The sequence below is a fragment of the Denticeps clupeoides genome, chromosome 16 (assembly GCF_900700375.1).
Source record: "Denticeps clupeoides chromosome 16, fDenClu1.1, whole genome shotgun sequence".
Taxonomy (NCBI): domain Eukaryota; kingdom Metazoa; phylum Chordata; class Actinopteri; order Clupeiformes; family Denticipitidae; genus Denticeps; species Denticeps clupeoides.
In genome coordinates, this window is record NC_041722.1 from 7202271 (window position 1) to 7217575 (window position 15305).

General features: G+C 43.3%; 1 protein-coding gene across 4 annotated transcripts; it reads right to left on the reverse strand.

Annotated features, from left to right (window-relative positions):
• Positions 1-631: 631 nt before the first annotated feature.
• Positions 632-10689, reverse strand: dhcr7 (7-dehydrocholesterol reductase). Of its 4 annotated transcripts, none has more exons than XM_028956641.1 (8): positions 10596-10689; positions 10080-10195; positions 9607-9829; positions 9263-9353; positions 8291-8504; positions 7187-7391; positions 6825-6956; positions 632-3387 (listed from the first exon to the last, which is right to left on the reverse strand). In XM_028956641.1, the coding sequence occupies exons 2-8, from the start codon at positions 10184-10186 to the stop codon at positions 2923-2925; spliced, it is 1437 nt and encodes a 478-aa protein (XP_028812474.1). In that variant the 5' UTR covers positions 10187-10195; positions 10596-10689; the 3' UTR covers positions 632-2922. The 4 variants fall into 4 exon arrangements, with proteins under 4 accessions (XP_028812474.1, XP_028812476.1, XP_028812475.1 ...); XM_028956643.1 differs by having other exon boundaries at positions 10356-10653; XM_028956642.1 differs by having other exon boundaries at positions 10275-10653.
• Positions 10690-15305: the final 4616 nt, after the last annotated feature.

The window sequence follows — 15305 nt, forward strand, 5'->3', positions numbered from 1 at the left end:
TTATAACATTTCTGGTGTTATATTTCTGGTTATCTGAAGTGTAATGAACAGCAATCCTCATGTAACATCAAAGTGTAATTTTCTTCTTCATTGTGTTCCCCTGACTCCTGGATTTAAGTCTGCAAATAATAAGACAGGAGGTTTGATTGGTTAATAACTGCAGATTAATATGCTTCAGATGGAACATTTTGCAGGCATGTTTCAAGGCGGCAAAAAAAGGATTGTTCAGGTTTTACTTCTAGAAATAAAAATGCGATTCAACCAGATATTAGAATGGCAGGGCAGCATGCATTCAAATAAAAGTGTTGGGTGAATGCTGCCACCTACAGAACGAAAGCGGAGGGCAAGTTTTACCAGAAGGCTGAAATATCAATAAAATACGAAGGTTCTCTCAGTGAGAGAAATCTGGACACTTGAAGGAAGTCTCCTCAGAGGTAAAAAATGAAAGGCCTTTTAGAGAAACGGATTTTGTCATTGACAAGAAACATTTATTAGATAATTGTTGCTAAGACAATCGTCTTAACCCTAACGTGGCTTTTTCTTACATATCCTTTGATCAGCTATAAGGGCCTTCAGCATCAGGAGAACGTGCAGTTAATAGACGCTGCCTCCAGATTCAATGACTTACAGGTTTCAAGATTCAAGATTGCTTTATTGTCAGTACAACAGTATACTGTGTATAGAAATAATGTTTCACACAGACCATATAAATAAAGATCAATGAATTGATTTATTGATCCTTGCATGGAGCTATATCAGGGTTTCTGCAGTTTAAAGAAGCCAAATTTGAGACTTTTTAAGATCTTTTTTAATGCCAATTCATCAATTTAAGGACCTTGCATTGGGGTCACATTTGTCATTTGTCCAAGGGTCAGATGCTCTTCTAAGATACAAAAATATTTAATATATAATTAATATATATTCAAGATATACATTTAGTGTGCTGGTTATTCAACTGGTCATAGTTGGGTGTGACTTTTGATGCTGATTTGTCATTTAATTGTCACATTCAAAATATTTCCAGATTTTCTCTGATGCAGAGAAATTAGTTCACACATTCATAACATCTAGACTGTATTCTGTTCTCTGATTGCTCTGCTGCTTCATTGAATAAACTTCAGTGAACTTAATGTGAAGGTATGATCACATTACACCTGTAGTGTCTTCTTTGCATGGGCTTCCAGTTACGTTCCGTATTCACTTCAAGATTCTGCTTATCACCTATAAAGCTTTTCATGGTCCTGCTCCAATTTATCGTAGTAACCTATTACCTATTATCATAACCCACCACGCTCCCTTCATTCTCTGGAAGAAGGCTCACTGGCTGTCCCCAGTGTGCACCAAGTCACTGCTGCACATTTGCTTATGGAGCCCCAAAATCTATGGAACAATCTTCTGAGGAATTTACGGGATTCAGACACAGTATCAGTATTTAAATTCAGGCTAAATACCTACTTATACAGGCTACCCTTTAACAATAGTCCTCTCACCATTAGTAACGCTGCAGTAGTTAGTGCTGCCGGAAATGTGTTAGTTCTCTGTTCAGTTACTCTCAATTGTTGCTAACTCATCACTAACTCACTCTTCTCTTTTCTCTATCATTCACCATCCACTCCACTGTGGATGGTATATCCAGCCTGGGGAGTTTCCTGGGTTAGACATAGTCACCTGCTGGGACTCTTGAACACACTACCTGGATACAAGTGGACTGAAATAACCTTCATATGCCATCATTTTTTTTATTTATTTCACTGTAATCCAGGGCAGACCAGAGGTTCCTAGCTTCCTCTCAAGGTTTTTTTCCTATTAAAGTAAGTTTTTTCCAGGTCACTTTTGCCTCTGGCTTGTTCACCTAAGGCTTTGAGCACCGTTCTATTTGTTAGGTGCTTTATGACGATGTAAAAAGCTCCATATCAACAAAGACTGATTGATCCATTGATTGATAATTAAAAACACATCATCTGACAACAGTGGCCATGATTTTCAAATCTAACTAACATTTCATTTAAAAACTAACATTTAATTAAACAAATTTATAACATTCCAAACTTTTACCAAATCACTGAAACAAATTTTAGCAGCTACTCACATGGAAAAGATAGGTATAATATAGACTGGAAGTTCGTGTTTGCCGACTGGCAGTGTTGCCTGACGTACATCGTATATCGTATTAGTTCCATAATTTTACCCTTTTATTTTATGCCCAGTTGTCTCACGTGCCTTTACGGCCAATCAATGCACGATGGAACACGTGGTGACACACAAAATCAATGATGAGTGATTTAATGCCAGTACCGCACAGGCTACCTGATTTGGACTGCATGCACAACAGTTGGGGTTAGGTTTAGGAGTAGGGTTAGGTTTAGGCCGTACTGAGGTGGCTTTCGGAGTACGCATGCGCACGCATATGCAGTCCAAATCGGGATACCGGTGTGTAAAATAGTGTAGTGATAACCGCAAATTACTGACAAATTGAAGGCTTGTTTCATTTGATTTATTGGGTCTTCAGTATTTTTAAGACTTTTAAACTCTGGATTTAAGGATTAATAGTTATTTTTAATGATAACTAAGGCATTCATTTTGGAAAATTCAATTTAAGGATCCATGGAAAGCCTGTATATTCATGATGAACAGATTCCTGATGGTCACAAAATGTGTGTTGAGTCACACTGCAGGGTTTATAACTGCATAATTAATGAACAGAAAATCTCTACTAAATCCATAAAAGATGTAAATATCTGTCGCTGTTAAGACGTAAGACTTCTGGATGGAAGAGGCAGTGACATGCAGATTTTTGCTTCAGATAAAGAAGTCTGTATTTGTGTCACCATGGTGCAGTGGCTGTTTGCACCAACTCTTGGTTGTCTTTAAATGTATGATTGAGGCACAACCTCCACCCGTGTCGTGTTGTTGCTTGTGTCTCTAGAAGACCCCTGGCAGGAGGCGGTAGGGGACTGCTTTGGTGTAGCGCTGCCAGTCTCCGCCATATTTGCTGCTGCAGCGATGTTCGTCCCTCACGCAGCGGTGCACTAGCAGAATGGTCATGTACACCACATAGAAATATGGCAGCAGGTGCTCTGTGCCGCAGGCTGCACAGTACGCCAATGAGCCCATCAGGTCACCTGTGTAGTTGAAGTGGCGTGCCACGCCCCAGAAGCCTGAAGTCAGCAGCTTGCTGCAGTGGGTGATACCATCAGCTGAGCGGTACTGGCATTCAATGAAAGTGGGTTTGCGGCCAGCAATGGTGCAGTTGCCATTGGTGCGGCGGAAAAGGTCCTTTTGGTGGTTGGTTGTGCGGAAGATCCAGTATCCCAGCAAGCCAAGTAGTAGAATTCCCACAGCGTGAATGGAGCTGAGCTGAATGGGGTTGTGCACCAGGTACAGCCCCTAATTCAGGACACACACACACACATAAAACATACACAAAACATCAAGCTAATTCAGCAGTATAGTTCAAATGTTAATGGACACACGAGATGCACACCAGCAGCTCGGTCAGACAAACATAAAATAAACTAGGGCCTTTGTTCTCAAATGGTGCTACTCTGGCTCCCTCTAGTGGTACACCAGGACACAGAGCTTATTATTATGAATGATTTACCGCTGCTGTTTATGGAAATGCTGTGTGGTTATTATTCTTTTTAGACCATCATGAAAAGTTTGACAATTACTGTGCTAAAATATGGAAATACTATTGTTATATGTAAAACACTGATATTAGATATACATTAAACAAATTATAATTTGTTATTGTATGCTCTACATTAGGGTGCCTTAGATGTCCTAGACAGGTCCTGACAACGCTGTAATTTAATAACTACACGTTGATGAGAAGTAGATAATATACCTAATTAAGATCAGCTGTAGTCTTATCTATGCACTTTAAAATTAACAGCTTGTATTAAATTATATGAGCCCTGCATCATTACAAAAATTAATTGCTTTGTCCCGACATTTGTCATTTTTTAAAATCCTTATCGCAAAACCATAATATCGGTATTTGGTAACAGGGAAGAAGTTTGAGCCCACACTTTAGTAAGATAAATATGCTACTATGTATAAATTTACTAGTAGGGCTGCAACAACGAATCAATTGAATCGATAAAAATCGATTACTAAAAGAGTTGGCAAGGAATGTCCTAATCGATTCGTTGTGTCGCGCGACGCAGAGACATTTGATTATTAAAAAATAAAAAAAACTTTATTTGAGCGCAGAGCGGAGTGAACACACTCGGTCTCTCTCGCGCACAGATGCTAGCAGATGCTGGCGCCTCATAGACAGCGCGGAGAAAAAATTAAAAAAACGAGCGGAGGTAGAGGACAGATACATGGCTGAGGCAGAGAAATCTGCGCGGAAATATGCAAAAGCGACATGGCACAGCACGGGAGCACCACGGCAATGATCCAACGCGTGTTAGATGAGGAGGAAAGGAGTTCAGCAGCAGGGGAAGTCACTACAGAATCCTACTTTTGTTCCGTTTTGAAGTGAGGAACATAATGTCCCTGGTGCTGGTGTTTAACCGTTATCCAGCTTGACAAGCATGCCAAGTTAGCGTTAGCACGTTAATAGCAGTAGTAAAGCAGGGGTGCTATAGTTACTTTGCGTTAAAAGACTAAAGACATGTTTTTATTCACTAGCCGTTTTTGGACCATTCATTTTTCAATCTGTTGTCATGTATAGCTACACTGCAAAAAAAGCTTTTTTTACCTTGAAAATTTGTCTCGTTTCCAGTCCAAATATCTAAAAAATCTTAAATCAAGAATACTAGACAAGAAAAATGGCATGAGAAAATTAAGTGATGCTTAAAACTTCTGTTTGAGATTATATCTCATTAAGATTAGTTTTCTTACCACACTGGCAGATAATTTTGCTTGTTTTAAGCAATCACTTAATTTTGAGATATATTTTTCAGAAAACAAGATAATTTCTTATGCTATTTCATGTGTCTAGTAAATGTATCTTGATTTAAGATTTTTTAGATATTTGGACTGAAAACAAGTTTAGAAAAGCATTTTTTGCAGTGTATATTCTGTGCTTTGTCCCATATAGGTTATTATTGACAAATATATTTGTGTGTGTTGTACTTTTTAATTTAATTTTAAAGTTATTTTATAGCACTTGGTAAATGTGGTGTATAAATGAACCTTGCACTTACTACATTGATGGTAATAATTTAATGAATAAATTTTAAGTTAGCTTGAGAGAGAGAGGTGTGTGTTTGTGAGTGTGTGCATCTGCGAGTGTGCACCTGCAGTGTAGTGTAGACAACAAGTTCTGACATTCAAACAAATCCTGTTAAATTTTCTGACTTGTATTGTTCTTTTTTTTTTTTTTATAAATGATTTATCGTTCTGGCAGCTCAGGTGGCACTTTATTTAAAAAAAAAAGTCTATATTTGACATTTTTATTTTATTTTATTATTATAACAGCTCAAGGAGCAACATGTTTGTGCACTTTCTAAAGATTTTGGTTCTGTTTTTAAAAATAGGGTTGGAAATGAATGCTTTTCTGTTTTTTTGGGTTTTTTTTTTATCCGATTCTATGATTAATCAAAAAAAGAATCGACAGATTAATCGATTATTAAAATAAACGTTAGTTGCAGCCCTATTTACTAGTAAACTACTGGGTTGTAGTGTTAATAGGTAACGGTATGGTTGGAAAAGCAGCTGTTGGTTTGGAAAGACGAGTGTGACCATTTGGTAATTAAATTTGGTAATTAAATGGATTATCCTACCACTGCTATGCTGACGACACACAACTCCTCTTCTCCTTTCCTCCCTCTGATCTACATGCTGCTTCCAAAATCTCTGCATGTCTAACAGACATCTCGTCTTGGATGGCAGCCCATCACCTCCAACTCAATCCCACCAAAACTGAACTAATATTCATTCCAGCAGATTCTTCACCACATCAGGATCTTGCTATTTACCTAGACAACTCGCAGCTCTCTCCTTCTGCAACAGCCCGCAACCTTGGCGTAACAATAGACAACCAACTCTCCTTCTCAACTCACATCAGCAATCTTTCCCGCTCATGTAGATTCCTTCTCTACAATATCAGACGAATCCGCCCTTACCTGTCAACCCAGGCCACCCAGATACTGGTTCAGTCCTTAGTAATCTCACGACTGGATTACTGTAACTCCCTTCTAGCTGGTCTACCACTATGTACCATCCGACCTCTACAACTCATACAAAATGCAGCAGCACGACTGATCTTCAACCTTCCCAAATTCTCCCATACCACCCCTCTGCTACGTTCCCTTCACTGGCTCCCAGTAGCTGCACGCATCAGGTTCAAAATACTGATGCTGGCCTACAAAGCCAAACATGGAGCAGCACCATCCTACCTCACAGCCCTCATTACACCTCGCACTGCACCTCGTCTACTCCGAGCCTCCAGTACTGCTCGCCTGGTCCCTCCATCTCTGAAGGTAAAAGGAAAACATTCATCCAGACTCTTCTCCGTCTTGGCCCCTCGGTGGTGGAATGAACTTCCCCTCGAGGTCAGAACAGCTCAGTCACTGAGCACCTTCAAACGGCAGCTCAAGACCTTCCTCTTTAAAGAATATTTAGATTAAATTGTAATTTTCTTGTCAAACTTTGTGTACAGAATCTACAACAGAGTGAATTAAATAGATGTATTCATAGTTGGGGTCCTAGTGAACCGGAATTGATCTCTTCATCGATGGTAACTTGAAAGCACGTTGTAAGTCGCTCTGGATAAGGGCGTCTGCCAAATGCCGTAAATGTAAATGTAAATGTAAATTGCTAAATTGAGTCACAGCAAGGAACTGTATAACAGCCATGGAACAGAAACCAACCTGCAGCGTGTAGAGGAAGGGCAGCCACACACAGTCTCCCCACCCCAGATACCAGCCAAAGTGGTCGTGGCAGATGTCTATGGTCTTCAGGTACCATGCCTCATTCCAGAAGAAGTCCAGCACATAGATACCCTTCAGATAGCCGGACACAGACCGACCAATAGAAATAGAAAAAACATTTAACCAAACAAAATCAGTCATGAGTATACTGTCACCCTAAGCTGCATGCACTAATAATTTCAATGCCAATCTAAATACCAGGTTTCTTTATTCATTTTCTGTTTACAAAACACAGTTCTTAAGTGCAAACCCTCGGCTGATTAAACAGTGACCCCTGGTGGCCAGCAGAGAGAACATCTTACCTGAAGCACGTTGACCAGGATCATGGAGTTGGTGACGTAGCCGTAAAGCTCCTGCTGCTTTGCAGCATATGACAAGTTGATTAAAGTCCAGGCTATGATGCCTGGGCGGCCATTAAAGAACAGCTTGAAGTCAAACCACTTTCCAATGCGTGGGTTGAACTCAATGCCCATCATGTAGTCGTAGAAGATGTTGCCAGAGAATTTGCTGCAGAAAAAAGATTCCACATTTACAGTCTGTTAAAATCACTTAAACCTGTAGGGATCTTGTTCTCCTGAAGTACACAAACTAATTGAGGCATTTACATTTACAGCATTTATCAGACGCCCTTATCCAGAGCAAATTATGATCAGTAGTGACAGGGACACTGGAGACACTCAGGGTTTGAGACATAGACCCAGGTCTGAGCACTTGAGCGTTTTTTTTTTTTTTTTTTAATAAAATAAATAACACTCAGGACCCCTTCTTGGGAGCATATTGTCTCACTAAGAACTGCAGCTGCAAATTACACGTTAAAAAAGATGCATTCAAATAAAATAAAAAAGATTTATTATAAATTTAAAAAAGTATTATTATCAACCTGCAAACCTTTACATTGCCATAAAATTAATTTAGCAGTGGTGGCCTAGAGGTTAAGGAAATGGCCCCCTAATCAGAAGGTCGCCCGATCCGCCAAGGTGCCGCTGTCATGGCTGCCCAATGCTCACCAAGAGTGATGGTTAAAAGCAGAGTGCTGAGTTGCAGTGTTTCAGAATGACAATCACTTCACTTTCACTTTTTCCGTATTGTAAACTTGGCTGGAATTAAAAAAATCCCAGCTGCAGTTTGACACGCCCACTAACAATTGTTTGATTTGGCACTTGACTAAGAGTGTCACATGAATATGAATGTCAAGTACAAGATGTGTATTTGAATTATGTAAAAATTATGGCAGCATAAAGCAAATTATATTTTACAAGGCTGCACAAATTAGACAGGATTAAAATAAAAAGAAAATATACTCCATTGGTCACGTCATTGCTACAGGAACAGTCTAAATGCTCACACTGAAGAACGAACCAATGAAAGGTATTGGCAGAATGAATGAAGATAAGCATGTTCCTCACCAGTCCTCAGGGTTGGTAGGGAACAGGTAGGCCTTTATGAAGGCAAAGGTGGACACAAGGTAGCCCAGGATGTTGGTGCACCATAGCAGAGGGATCCAGTGGTCGATAATGATGGTGGGGGAGAACCAGTGGAAGTAATACGCATTGGCCACCCACAGCACATGTGTGATGATCCACGACTGCAGTCCATTGACCTGGTACTTGTTGATGAGTCCTAGTCATTTAAAGCACATAAACCACAAAATATTCTAAAATGACACATTTACTTTACTTTACTTTTAGACACTTTTATCCAAAGCTACTTACAAGAGGAAGCAATTCTCATTCGGTTTCTATAGATTTTTAGTTATAAAACTGAGAGCCCTGATAATAGAACATACTAGGGAATTGTTAAGTGCTACACGAATATATATATATATATATTCACTCGTTTGAAAAGTATTTTATCCATACTTTTTACAAAATCAACCCCACAACATTTTTCTGCATATAACTGGAATCTTTATTTACCATATAATGGTTTATGTTTATTTGTGCACATTACAAGATTAGAATACCGTATTTATGAAACCAATTTTTTGGCAGAATAAAGGAATCATACATCGGTGAAAGTGAAGTGATTGTCATTGTGATGCACAGCAAGCACACACTGCACGGTGACACACCATGAAATGTGTCCTCTGCATTTGACCCATCACCCTTAGTGATCAGTGGGCAGCCATGAAAGGAGCCTGGGGAGCAGTGTGTGGACAGTACCTTGATCAAGAGGACCTCGGTGGCACCTTGGAATTTTGGGTCCACTTCCATACCCGCTAGCCCACCACTGCCTCATCTATGACAAATCTGAATTTCTGTATATTTTAAGAGGCAGGCACATGGAATGATGGGTGTGGCTAAGTGTGGGTTGTGTGTGTGGACTGGGAGAGAGGAGCTGATTGGTTAAAAAAAACTATTTAGTTCGCTTTATTTTACCTGCCGGTGTCCGGGCTCCCTCCTGGACCCCACCCATGTAGCCAGGTAGAATCTTGTGAGTGATGTCTGGGAGTAGGACGTACAGCACCACCTTTAGAGCAGATAAAGAAAACATTAAAGACAGTGGAACAGGGCATTAATTTAAAATGTCTAACACAGCAACCTCTACATTTCTGGATTTAGAGCTGCAGTGACCATGACAAAAGAACTGTTCAATTAAATAAGACTCAACCAATATCGCTTTATTCCATGACACAGCATCATTTAGCACATAGCTGAAACATCTACATTTAAATGACCTAAATCAGCACCCATCATGTGGACACTGAGAGATTCCCACATACCTGGAAGGCCACCCAGGTGGTGTAGATTTTGGTAGCTGCCCAGCTGAAGGAGGGTGCCTTCCTCCAGATGGAGAGCAGCGTGGCTTCGCCATTGTAAAGGTCCATCAGTGGATGGCTGATGGAGCACTGGTACTGTTCACAGGTCACCACGAAGATGAAGACGATGAAGGGTGCAAAGCAAAGAAGCAGAATGACGCTCAGCAGGGAGAACCAGTCTACGTCCCTGTTGGAAGGAATTTAAAGCTTTAAAGGACCAAATTCGCAGCTTTAACCCCCAATGATTAGCTGAGCTGAATGTTTGTCATATTTCCCCTTTTCAATGCATTAACCCTTGAGGATTATTCATCATTCGGTAACCACTTGTGATTAACGCAGAGACTACATGAAATGGTCCTCTGAGTGTTAATGACTTTAATCACCCCCACAGAGATCACCAGCATTCTAATGGCAGTGAACGAGGTATGCCGCCATACCAGGCCCGACCCCACTGGCCCAGATCCGCTGCCCTGCCCTTCTCTTCCGGCCCGGCCCCGCTGGAGCTGGGCTTGTGCCGCTTTCTGACCGAGCTGCTGGTTGTCATTGTTGTTGACTGAAAATAGAGGAGTAAAGTGTGGAATAACAGACAGAGAAAAACTACACCAAAACACCTTTGAACTCTCTGTAATTACATCTCTAGTCAGTGAGATTGCTGCAACGTGGCCTTGGGACCTGCAGATATCAGCCACGGTGGTGCTGTAAAAGAAAACAACCTTTGGATGAATATGAATTTGTCGTTTTGCAGGTTCTGTTCCGCGTCCAGTCTATGGACTGCAAACTCCCAGGTACGCACTAGCATAGCAGGTACTTGTAGTTAACTTGAGTCACGAAACGATGCAAGACCATGTGATCTTCATCATCACCGGCGATAAAACGATTAAAACACAAGAAGGTCTGTAATTTAGATATTTAAAAAAAACGTCATTATATTAAGCAAACGCGTTCATACTTACAGCGCTGTACGTTCCTTTAACGGCGGCCAGATGTTGGCGGTGAGGCGGCCGGCGTTGGGGTCCGTGAACCGAGATGAAGCGTCGCCCCGCCTCCTTGCACACGTGACACCGGTTAGCCAATCCCGTCGTTCCGAAGCTGACGATGAACACCAGATTGACAGCTGATTGGACAACTGCGGGCTGAAGCCACCAGCGCCTGATGAGCCCATGCAGAGCTGGAGCAGCGAGTAGCGCATCAGGCCTGCAGGCGGTGAATACGTGTCAGGACAACTCTTGTTCATCAAGTTATTTATGTATTTATTTATTTCCAAAGCCAACATATTATTATTTTCCCTGCAATTATTATTCTTCAATAATAATTATAATTATTGTTTTCAATAATAATAATAAAGTGTAGACCCTCGAGTCACCGCATCGCTGTTTTATTTCAGACCTGTTCTCCACATCACTCTTCACTTTCCACCCCCCAAATTACATTGTAGATTCAACATACAGCAGTTTGTTCTGAGAAATCGCTCATGGCCTGTTGGTCTGTTTCCATGTGCTGTCATCAAAAGCCCATTAAGGTCATTAAAACAGGAAAAGGTTCTGAAGCTACAGGCACCGTGAACGCGAAGCACAGCACACAATGTACAGAAAAATCTGTAGTTCAACACATCAAAAATCCAGCAGTAAATTTTAAACGCTATTCATGGTAATTCATGGTAGTTTTTGTGTGATGTCAAAATTCTAATTCCATTAACAGCCCTTAGTGGTGTAAGCCAAGGCAATTTCCCAAACAATCCAATGAGTTCTACAGCCAGATGGCCAGTCGGGGGGCGTTATCTGTGTTTGGTGTGTTTCCCTTTTAGGCTGTTTGCTGGGTGGAGTTTGGGATTTCATGGTTCCGCATACCTATTCCCTCATCATCAGTCTGCCAATCAACTCATCAGGAGCATTTAACTCCAGCTGCCAGACGGGGGGGCCATTGTTGTGGAGCCGGAGGAGGAGAGAGGGGAGAGTTTCGGAGTGCTGGAGAAAAGTTTGCGGAAAGCCTTTGTTGCGTGTTTGAGTCGTCAGTGTTGTTAGTTGCTAGTTTGAATTTCAGGCCATCGTGCCAGCGTTTTTTTTTTTTTTGTGGCCCAAATTAGAGCAACATCTCGCTGCTTGACCGTAGCACAACATAATCGAAAGGTTAGAGAATGTTGTTGAGATTAAAGGAGTAGCCCTCTCCTGGTCAGTACTGATCAGTATCAGTTTGTGGACATTTATGGTACATAGTAGAGTGGATTTTGGTGTCCCACAAGGTTCTATTTTAGGTCAGTTGCTATTATCTTTATATATGATACCTTTAGGCCACCTTATTTGTAATCACAGTAATAACTTTCATTGCTATGCCAATGACACACACAAGAAACAACTTTCTTCTGTTAAATCCTGATAAGACAGACATTCTTGTACTTGGGCCTCATGCAGCCAGACGTTAACTGTCTAACTACATCATAACACTGGATAACCTTTCTATTTCACCAAAAACAGAAGTAAAGGACCTAGATGTCCTTATTGATGCAGGTCTCTCATTCAATTCACATGTAGATAATATCAATAAGCATTCTTTTACCTTTAATATATTTCAAAGACTAGAAATATGATCTCAATGGCCAATGCAAAAAGTTGCCTTTTATTATTATGCCTTTATTACATCAAGGTTAGATTACTGCCACGCATTAATGTCTGAATGTTCTAGTAGGTGTCACGGTCCACGGAACCAAAACGTGACCGTTTTGGTTCTACCATAGAGTGGTAGTAGCCTAGTGGGTAAGACACTCGCCTGTGAACCAGGAGACCCGGGTTCAAATCCCACTTACTACCATTGTGTCCCTGAGCAAGACACTTAACCCTAAGTTGCTCCAGGGGGACTGTCCCTGTAACTACTGATTGTAAGTCGCTCTGGATAAGGGCGTCTGATAAATGCTGTAAATGTAAATGTAAATGTAAAATGACCGCGTGTCGAAACCCGTTGCGGTGGGACGCAAGGAGGCAGGTAAGTTCCCTCCAACTTAGTATGTGAACGCGAACAGGCGGATTCACGTTACAGTACAATTTAGTACGGGGCAGGACGAGAGGAAGGAGTTCAGTAGAGAGGATAGGAGAAAGTCAGGAACGGTTTAGACGAAGGAGTGGTGACGAGTCTCGTTGATGTATGTCAATCAATGACTGAGCGGCTGGCAGTGGCCATCTTGCCAATTTATAGGAGTCACGTTACCTTGTTTCTGTGTTGCTCCCAGTCACATGGATGGAATCATGTGACAGTACCCCCCCCCCCCCCCCTCCAGGGCCGACCCCCGATGGCCCCGGAGCGGAAGCGGTATGCTGGTACTCAGTCACCAAGGAAGGGTCCAGGATGAAACGACTCGGGATCCAGGACCGCCCCTCCGGTCGTACTGGCGAGGGGATTCAGCTGGCTGAGGATGTACCGAGGGGACAGTTTGTGTGACTCGGTCCTGAGATGAAGATCCTGGGTGGACAGCCACACTCTCTGTGCCACTCGGAAGCGCAGTCGGGGCAGGGCGACCAAGTGGACCGCCTTGGAGAAACGATTCACTATGGTCATGATGGTGGTCATTCCGTTGGCTTCAGGGAGACCGGTGAAGAATTCCAAGGCGAGGTGGGTCCAGGGACGATGAGGAATGGGAAGAGGATGCAAGGGACCAACCGCAGGAGTGTTGGGAGTCTTGGCCCGGGCACAGATGTCACAGGCGTCCACGTAGGCCTGTACATCCCGCCGTAACGAAGGCCACCAGCCCAAGAGCACAGAGGAGTGGCCCCAGTGCAGCACATCGGACCGGCAGGTGTTGGAGGACGTATAGGCACCCTGGTGGGATGTTGGGCGGGCCAGGGTCGGACGTCTGGGCAGCCCGGACCTTGGTCTCCAGGGACCACTGGAGAGGACCCAGGATGCGATGAGGTGGGAGAATGGGTTTGGGGTCAGAGGATACGTAATCTGGAGCATGCTGTCGGGACAGTGTGTTGGCTTTTTGGTTCCTGGAACTGGGACGGTAAGATAGATGAAGTGTTTGAAGAAAAGGGCCCACCTCGCCTGACTGGGACTGAGTTTCCTGGAAGCTTTGATTGTGATTAGGTTTTGATGATCGGTTGAAAGGGGGTGTCACAGTTTTGCAGCCAGTGTCGACACTCCTCGAGTGCCCACTTGACTGCTGGCAGTTCACAGTCCCCCACCCCGTAACGCCGCTGCATCGTAGTGAACTTCTGTGAGAAGAAGCCACACGGGTGCAATTCCCGGTCAGGACCGCGTTGAGAGAGGACAGTGCCAGAACCCATCTCTGACGCGTCCACTTCCACAATGAATGGAAGTGAAGGATCTGGATGTTGAAGGACAGGAGCGGTGGTGACACAACGGCACAGGCACTTGAAGTCATGGATGGCATCTGTGGTCAGGTGAAAAGGGCGTGTCGAAGGCTTGGTGAGAACAGTAAGTGGTGTTGCGACTGTACTGTAGATGAATCAACAATAGAAATTCGCAAACCCAAGAAACCATTGCAGCTGTTTCAGCGTGGTGGGTAGGGGCCACACCCTGGGGCGAGATGGTAAAACCCAGGAACGTGGTGGAGCGCTGGTGGAAGGCGCATTTTTCCAGCTTACAGTACAGTCGGTTGGCGAGCAATCTCTTCAGGACTGCTCTCACATGTTGGATGTGGGTTTCTAAGGTGGGTGAGTAGATGAGGACGTCATCCAGGTAAGCATACAGCCACCGTCCCAGAATGTCCTGGAGAGTGTCATTAATGAAAGATGGCGGGTGCATTGCACAGTCCAAAGGGGATAACTAATCACTCAAAGTGACCAGTGGGGGTGATGAATGCTGTCTTCCACTTGTCGCCCTTTCGGATGCGGATGAGGTGGTAGCCTGAGCGTAGATCCAGCTTTGTGAAATACTTGGCCCCCCAATGGGCGTCGAGGGCAGTGTTAGTAAGATGGTGTTCAATTTTTTATGGTGATTTTATTGAGGCCACGATAGTCCACGCAGGGTCTTAGACCACCATCTTGGAAACAAAGAAGAACCCTGCCGCGGCCGGCGAGGTCGATGGGCGGATGGTGCCGTTCTGAAACTGCTCCATGGCCAAATGGTCTTCTTTAGAGAAAGGGTAGAGATGTCCGCTAGGGGGCGTGGTTCCTGGTAGCCGGTCAATGGCCATGTCGCCTGGCCAATGGGGTGGCAGCTGTGCAACTTTGTACAGGCTGAAGATGGCAGCTAGGTCGTGGTAACAGGAAGGAACGTCATCTAAAACAAGACGGGTTCATTCTGGATTCGAGGTGGAGGACGGAGAGGGCTGTGGCAGAAGGCAGTGGCGATGGCAATGCACTTCCCACTCCAACACCACACCACACCTCCAACACCACACCATCCAAGCTGCACGGGTTCCCCCCGATTGTCTGGAGGAGTAACAGGGCTTCGAGGCGGTGAAAACAGGGGGTCAAAGGGTCCGATGCACGGTTGGAGTGGGAGCCGCAGTTTTCTTACTTTTAGACGAAGGAGTGGAGTCGAGTCTTGTTGACGTATGTCAATCAATGACTGAGCGGCTGGCAGTGGCCATCTTGCCAATTTATAGGAGTCACGTTACCTTGTTTCCGTGTTGCTCCCAGTCACATGGATTGGATCATGTGACAGTAGGTGCACGAGAAAATACGACCATATCACCCAATCTTACATTC

Bases quoted from the DNA above. Each gene is read 5' to 3' on its own strand.
- dhcr7 (XM_028956641.1), bottom strand. From the start codon at position 10,186: ATGACAACCAGCAGCTCGGTCAGAAAGCGGCACAAGCCCAGCTCCAGC. The intron at 9,354-9,606 runs GTATGTGGGAAT...TCTGCTCTAAAG, and splicing joins CCACCTGGGTGGCCTTCCAG to GTGGTGCTGTACGTCCTACT. The intron at 3,388-6,824 runs GTTGGTTTCTGT...GTCCTGAATTAG, and splicing joins CCTTCCTCTACACGCTGCAG to GGGCTGTACCTGGTGCACAA.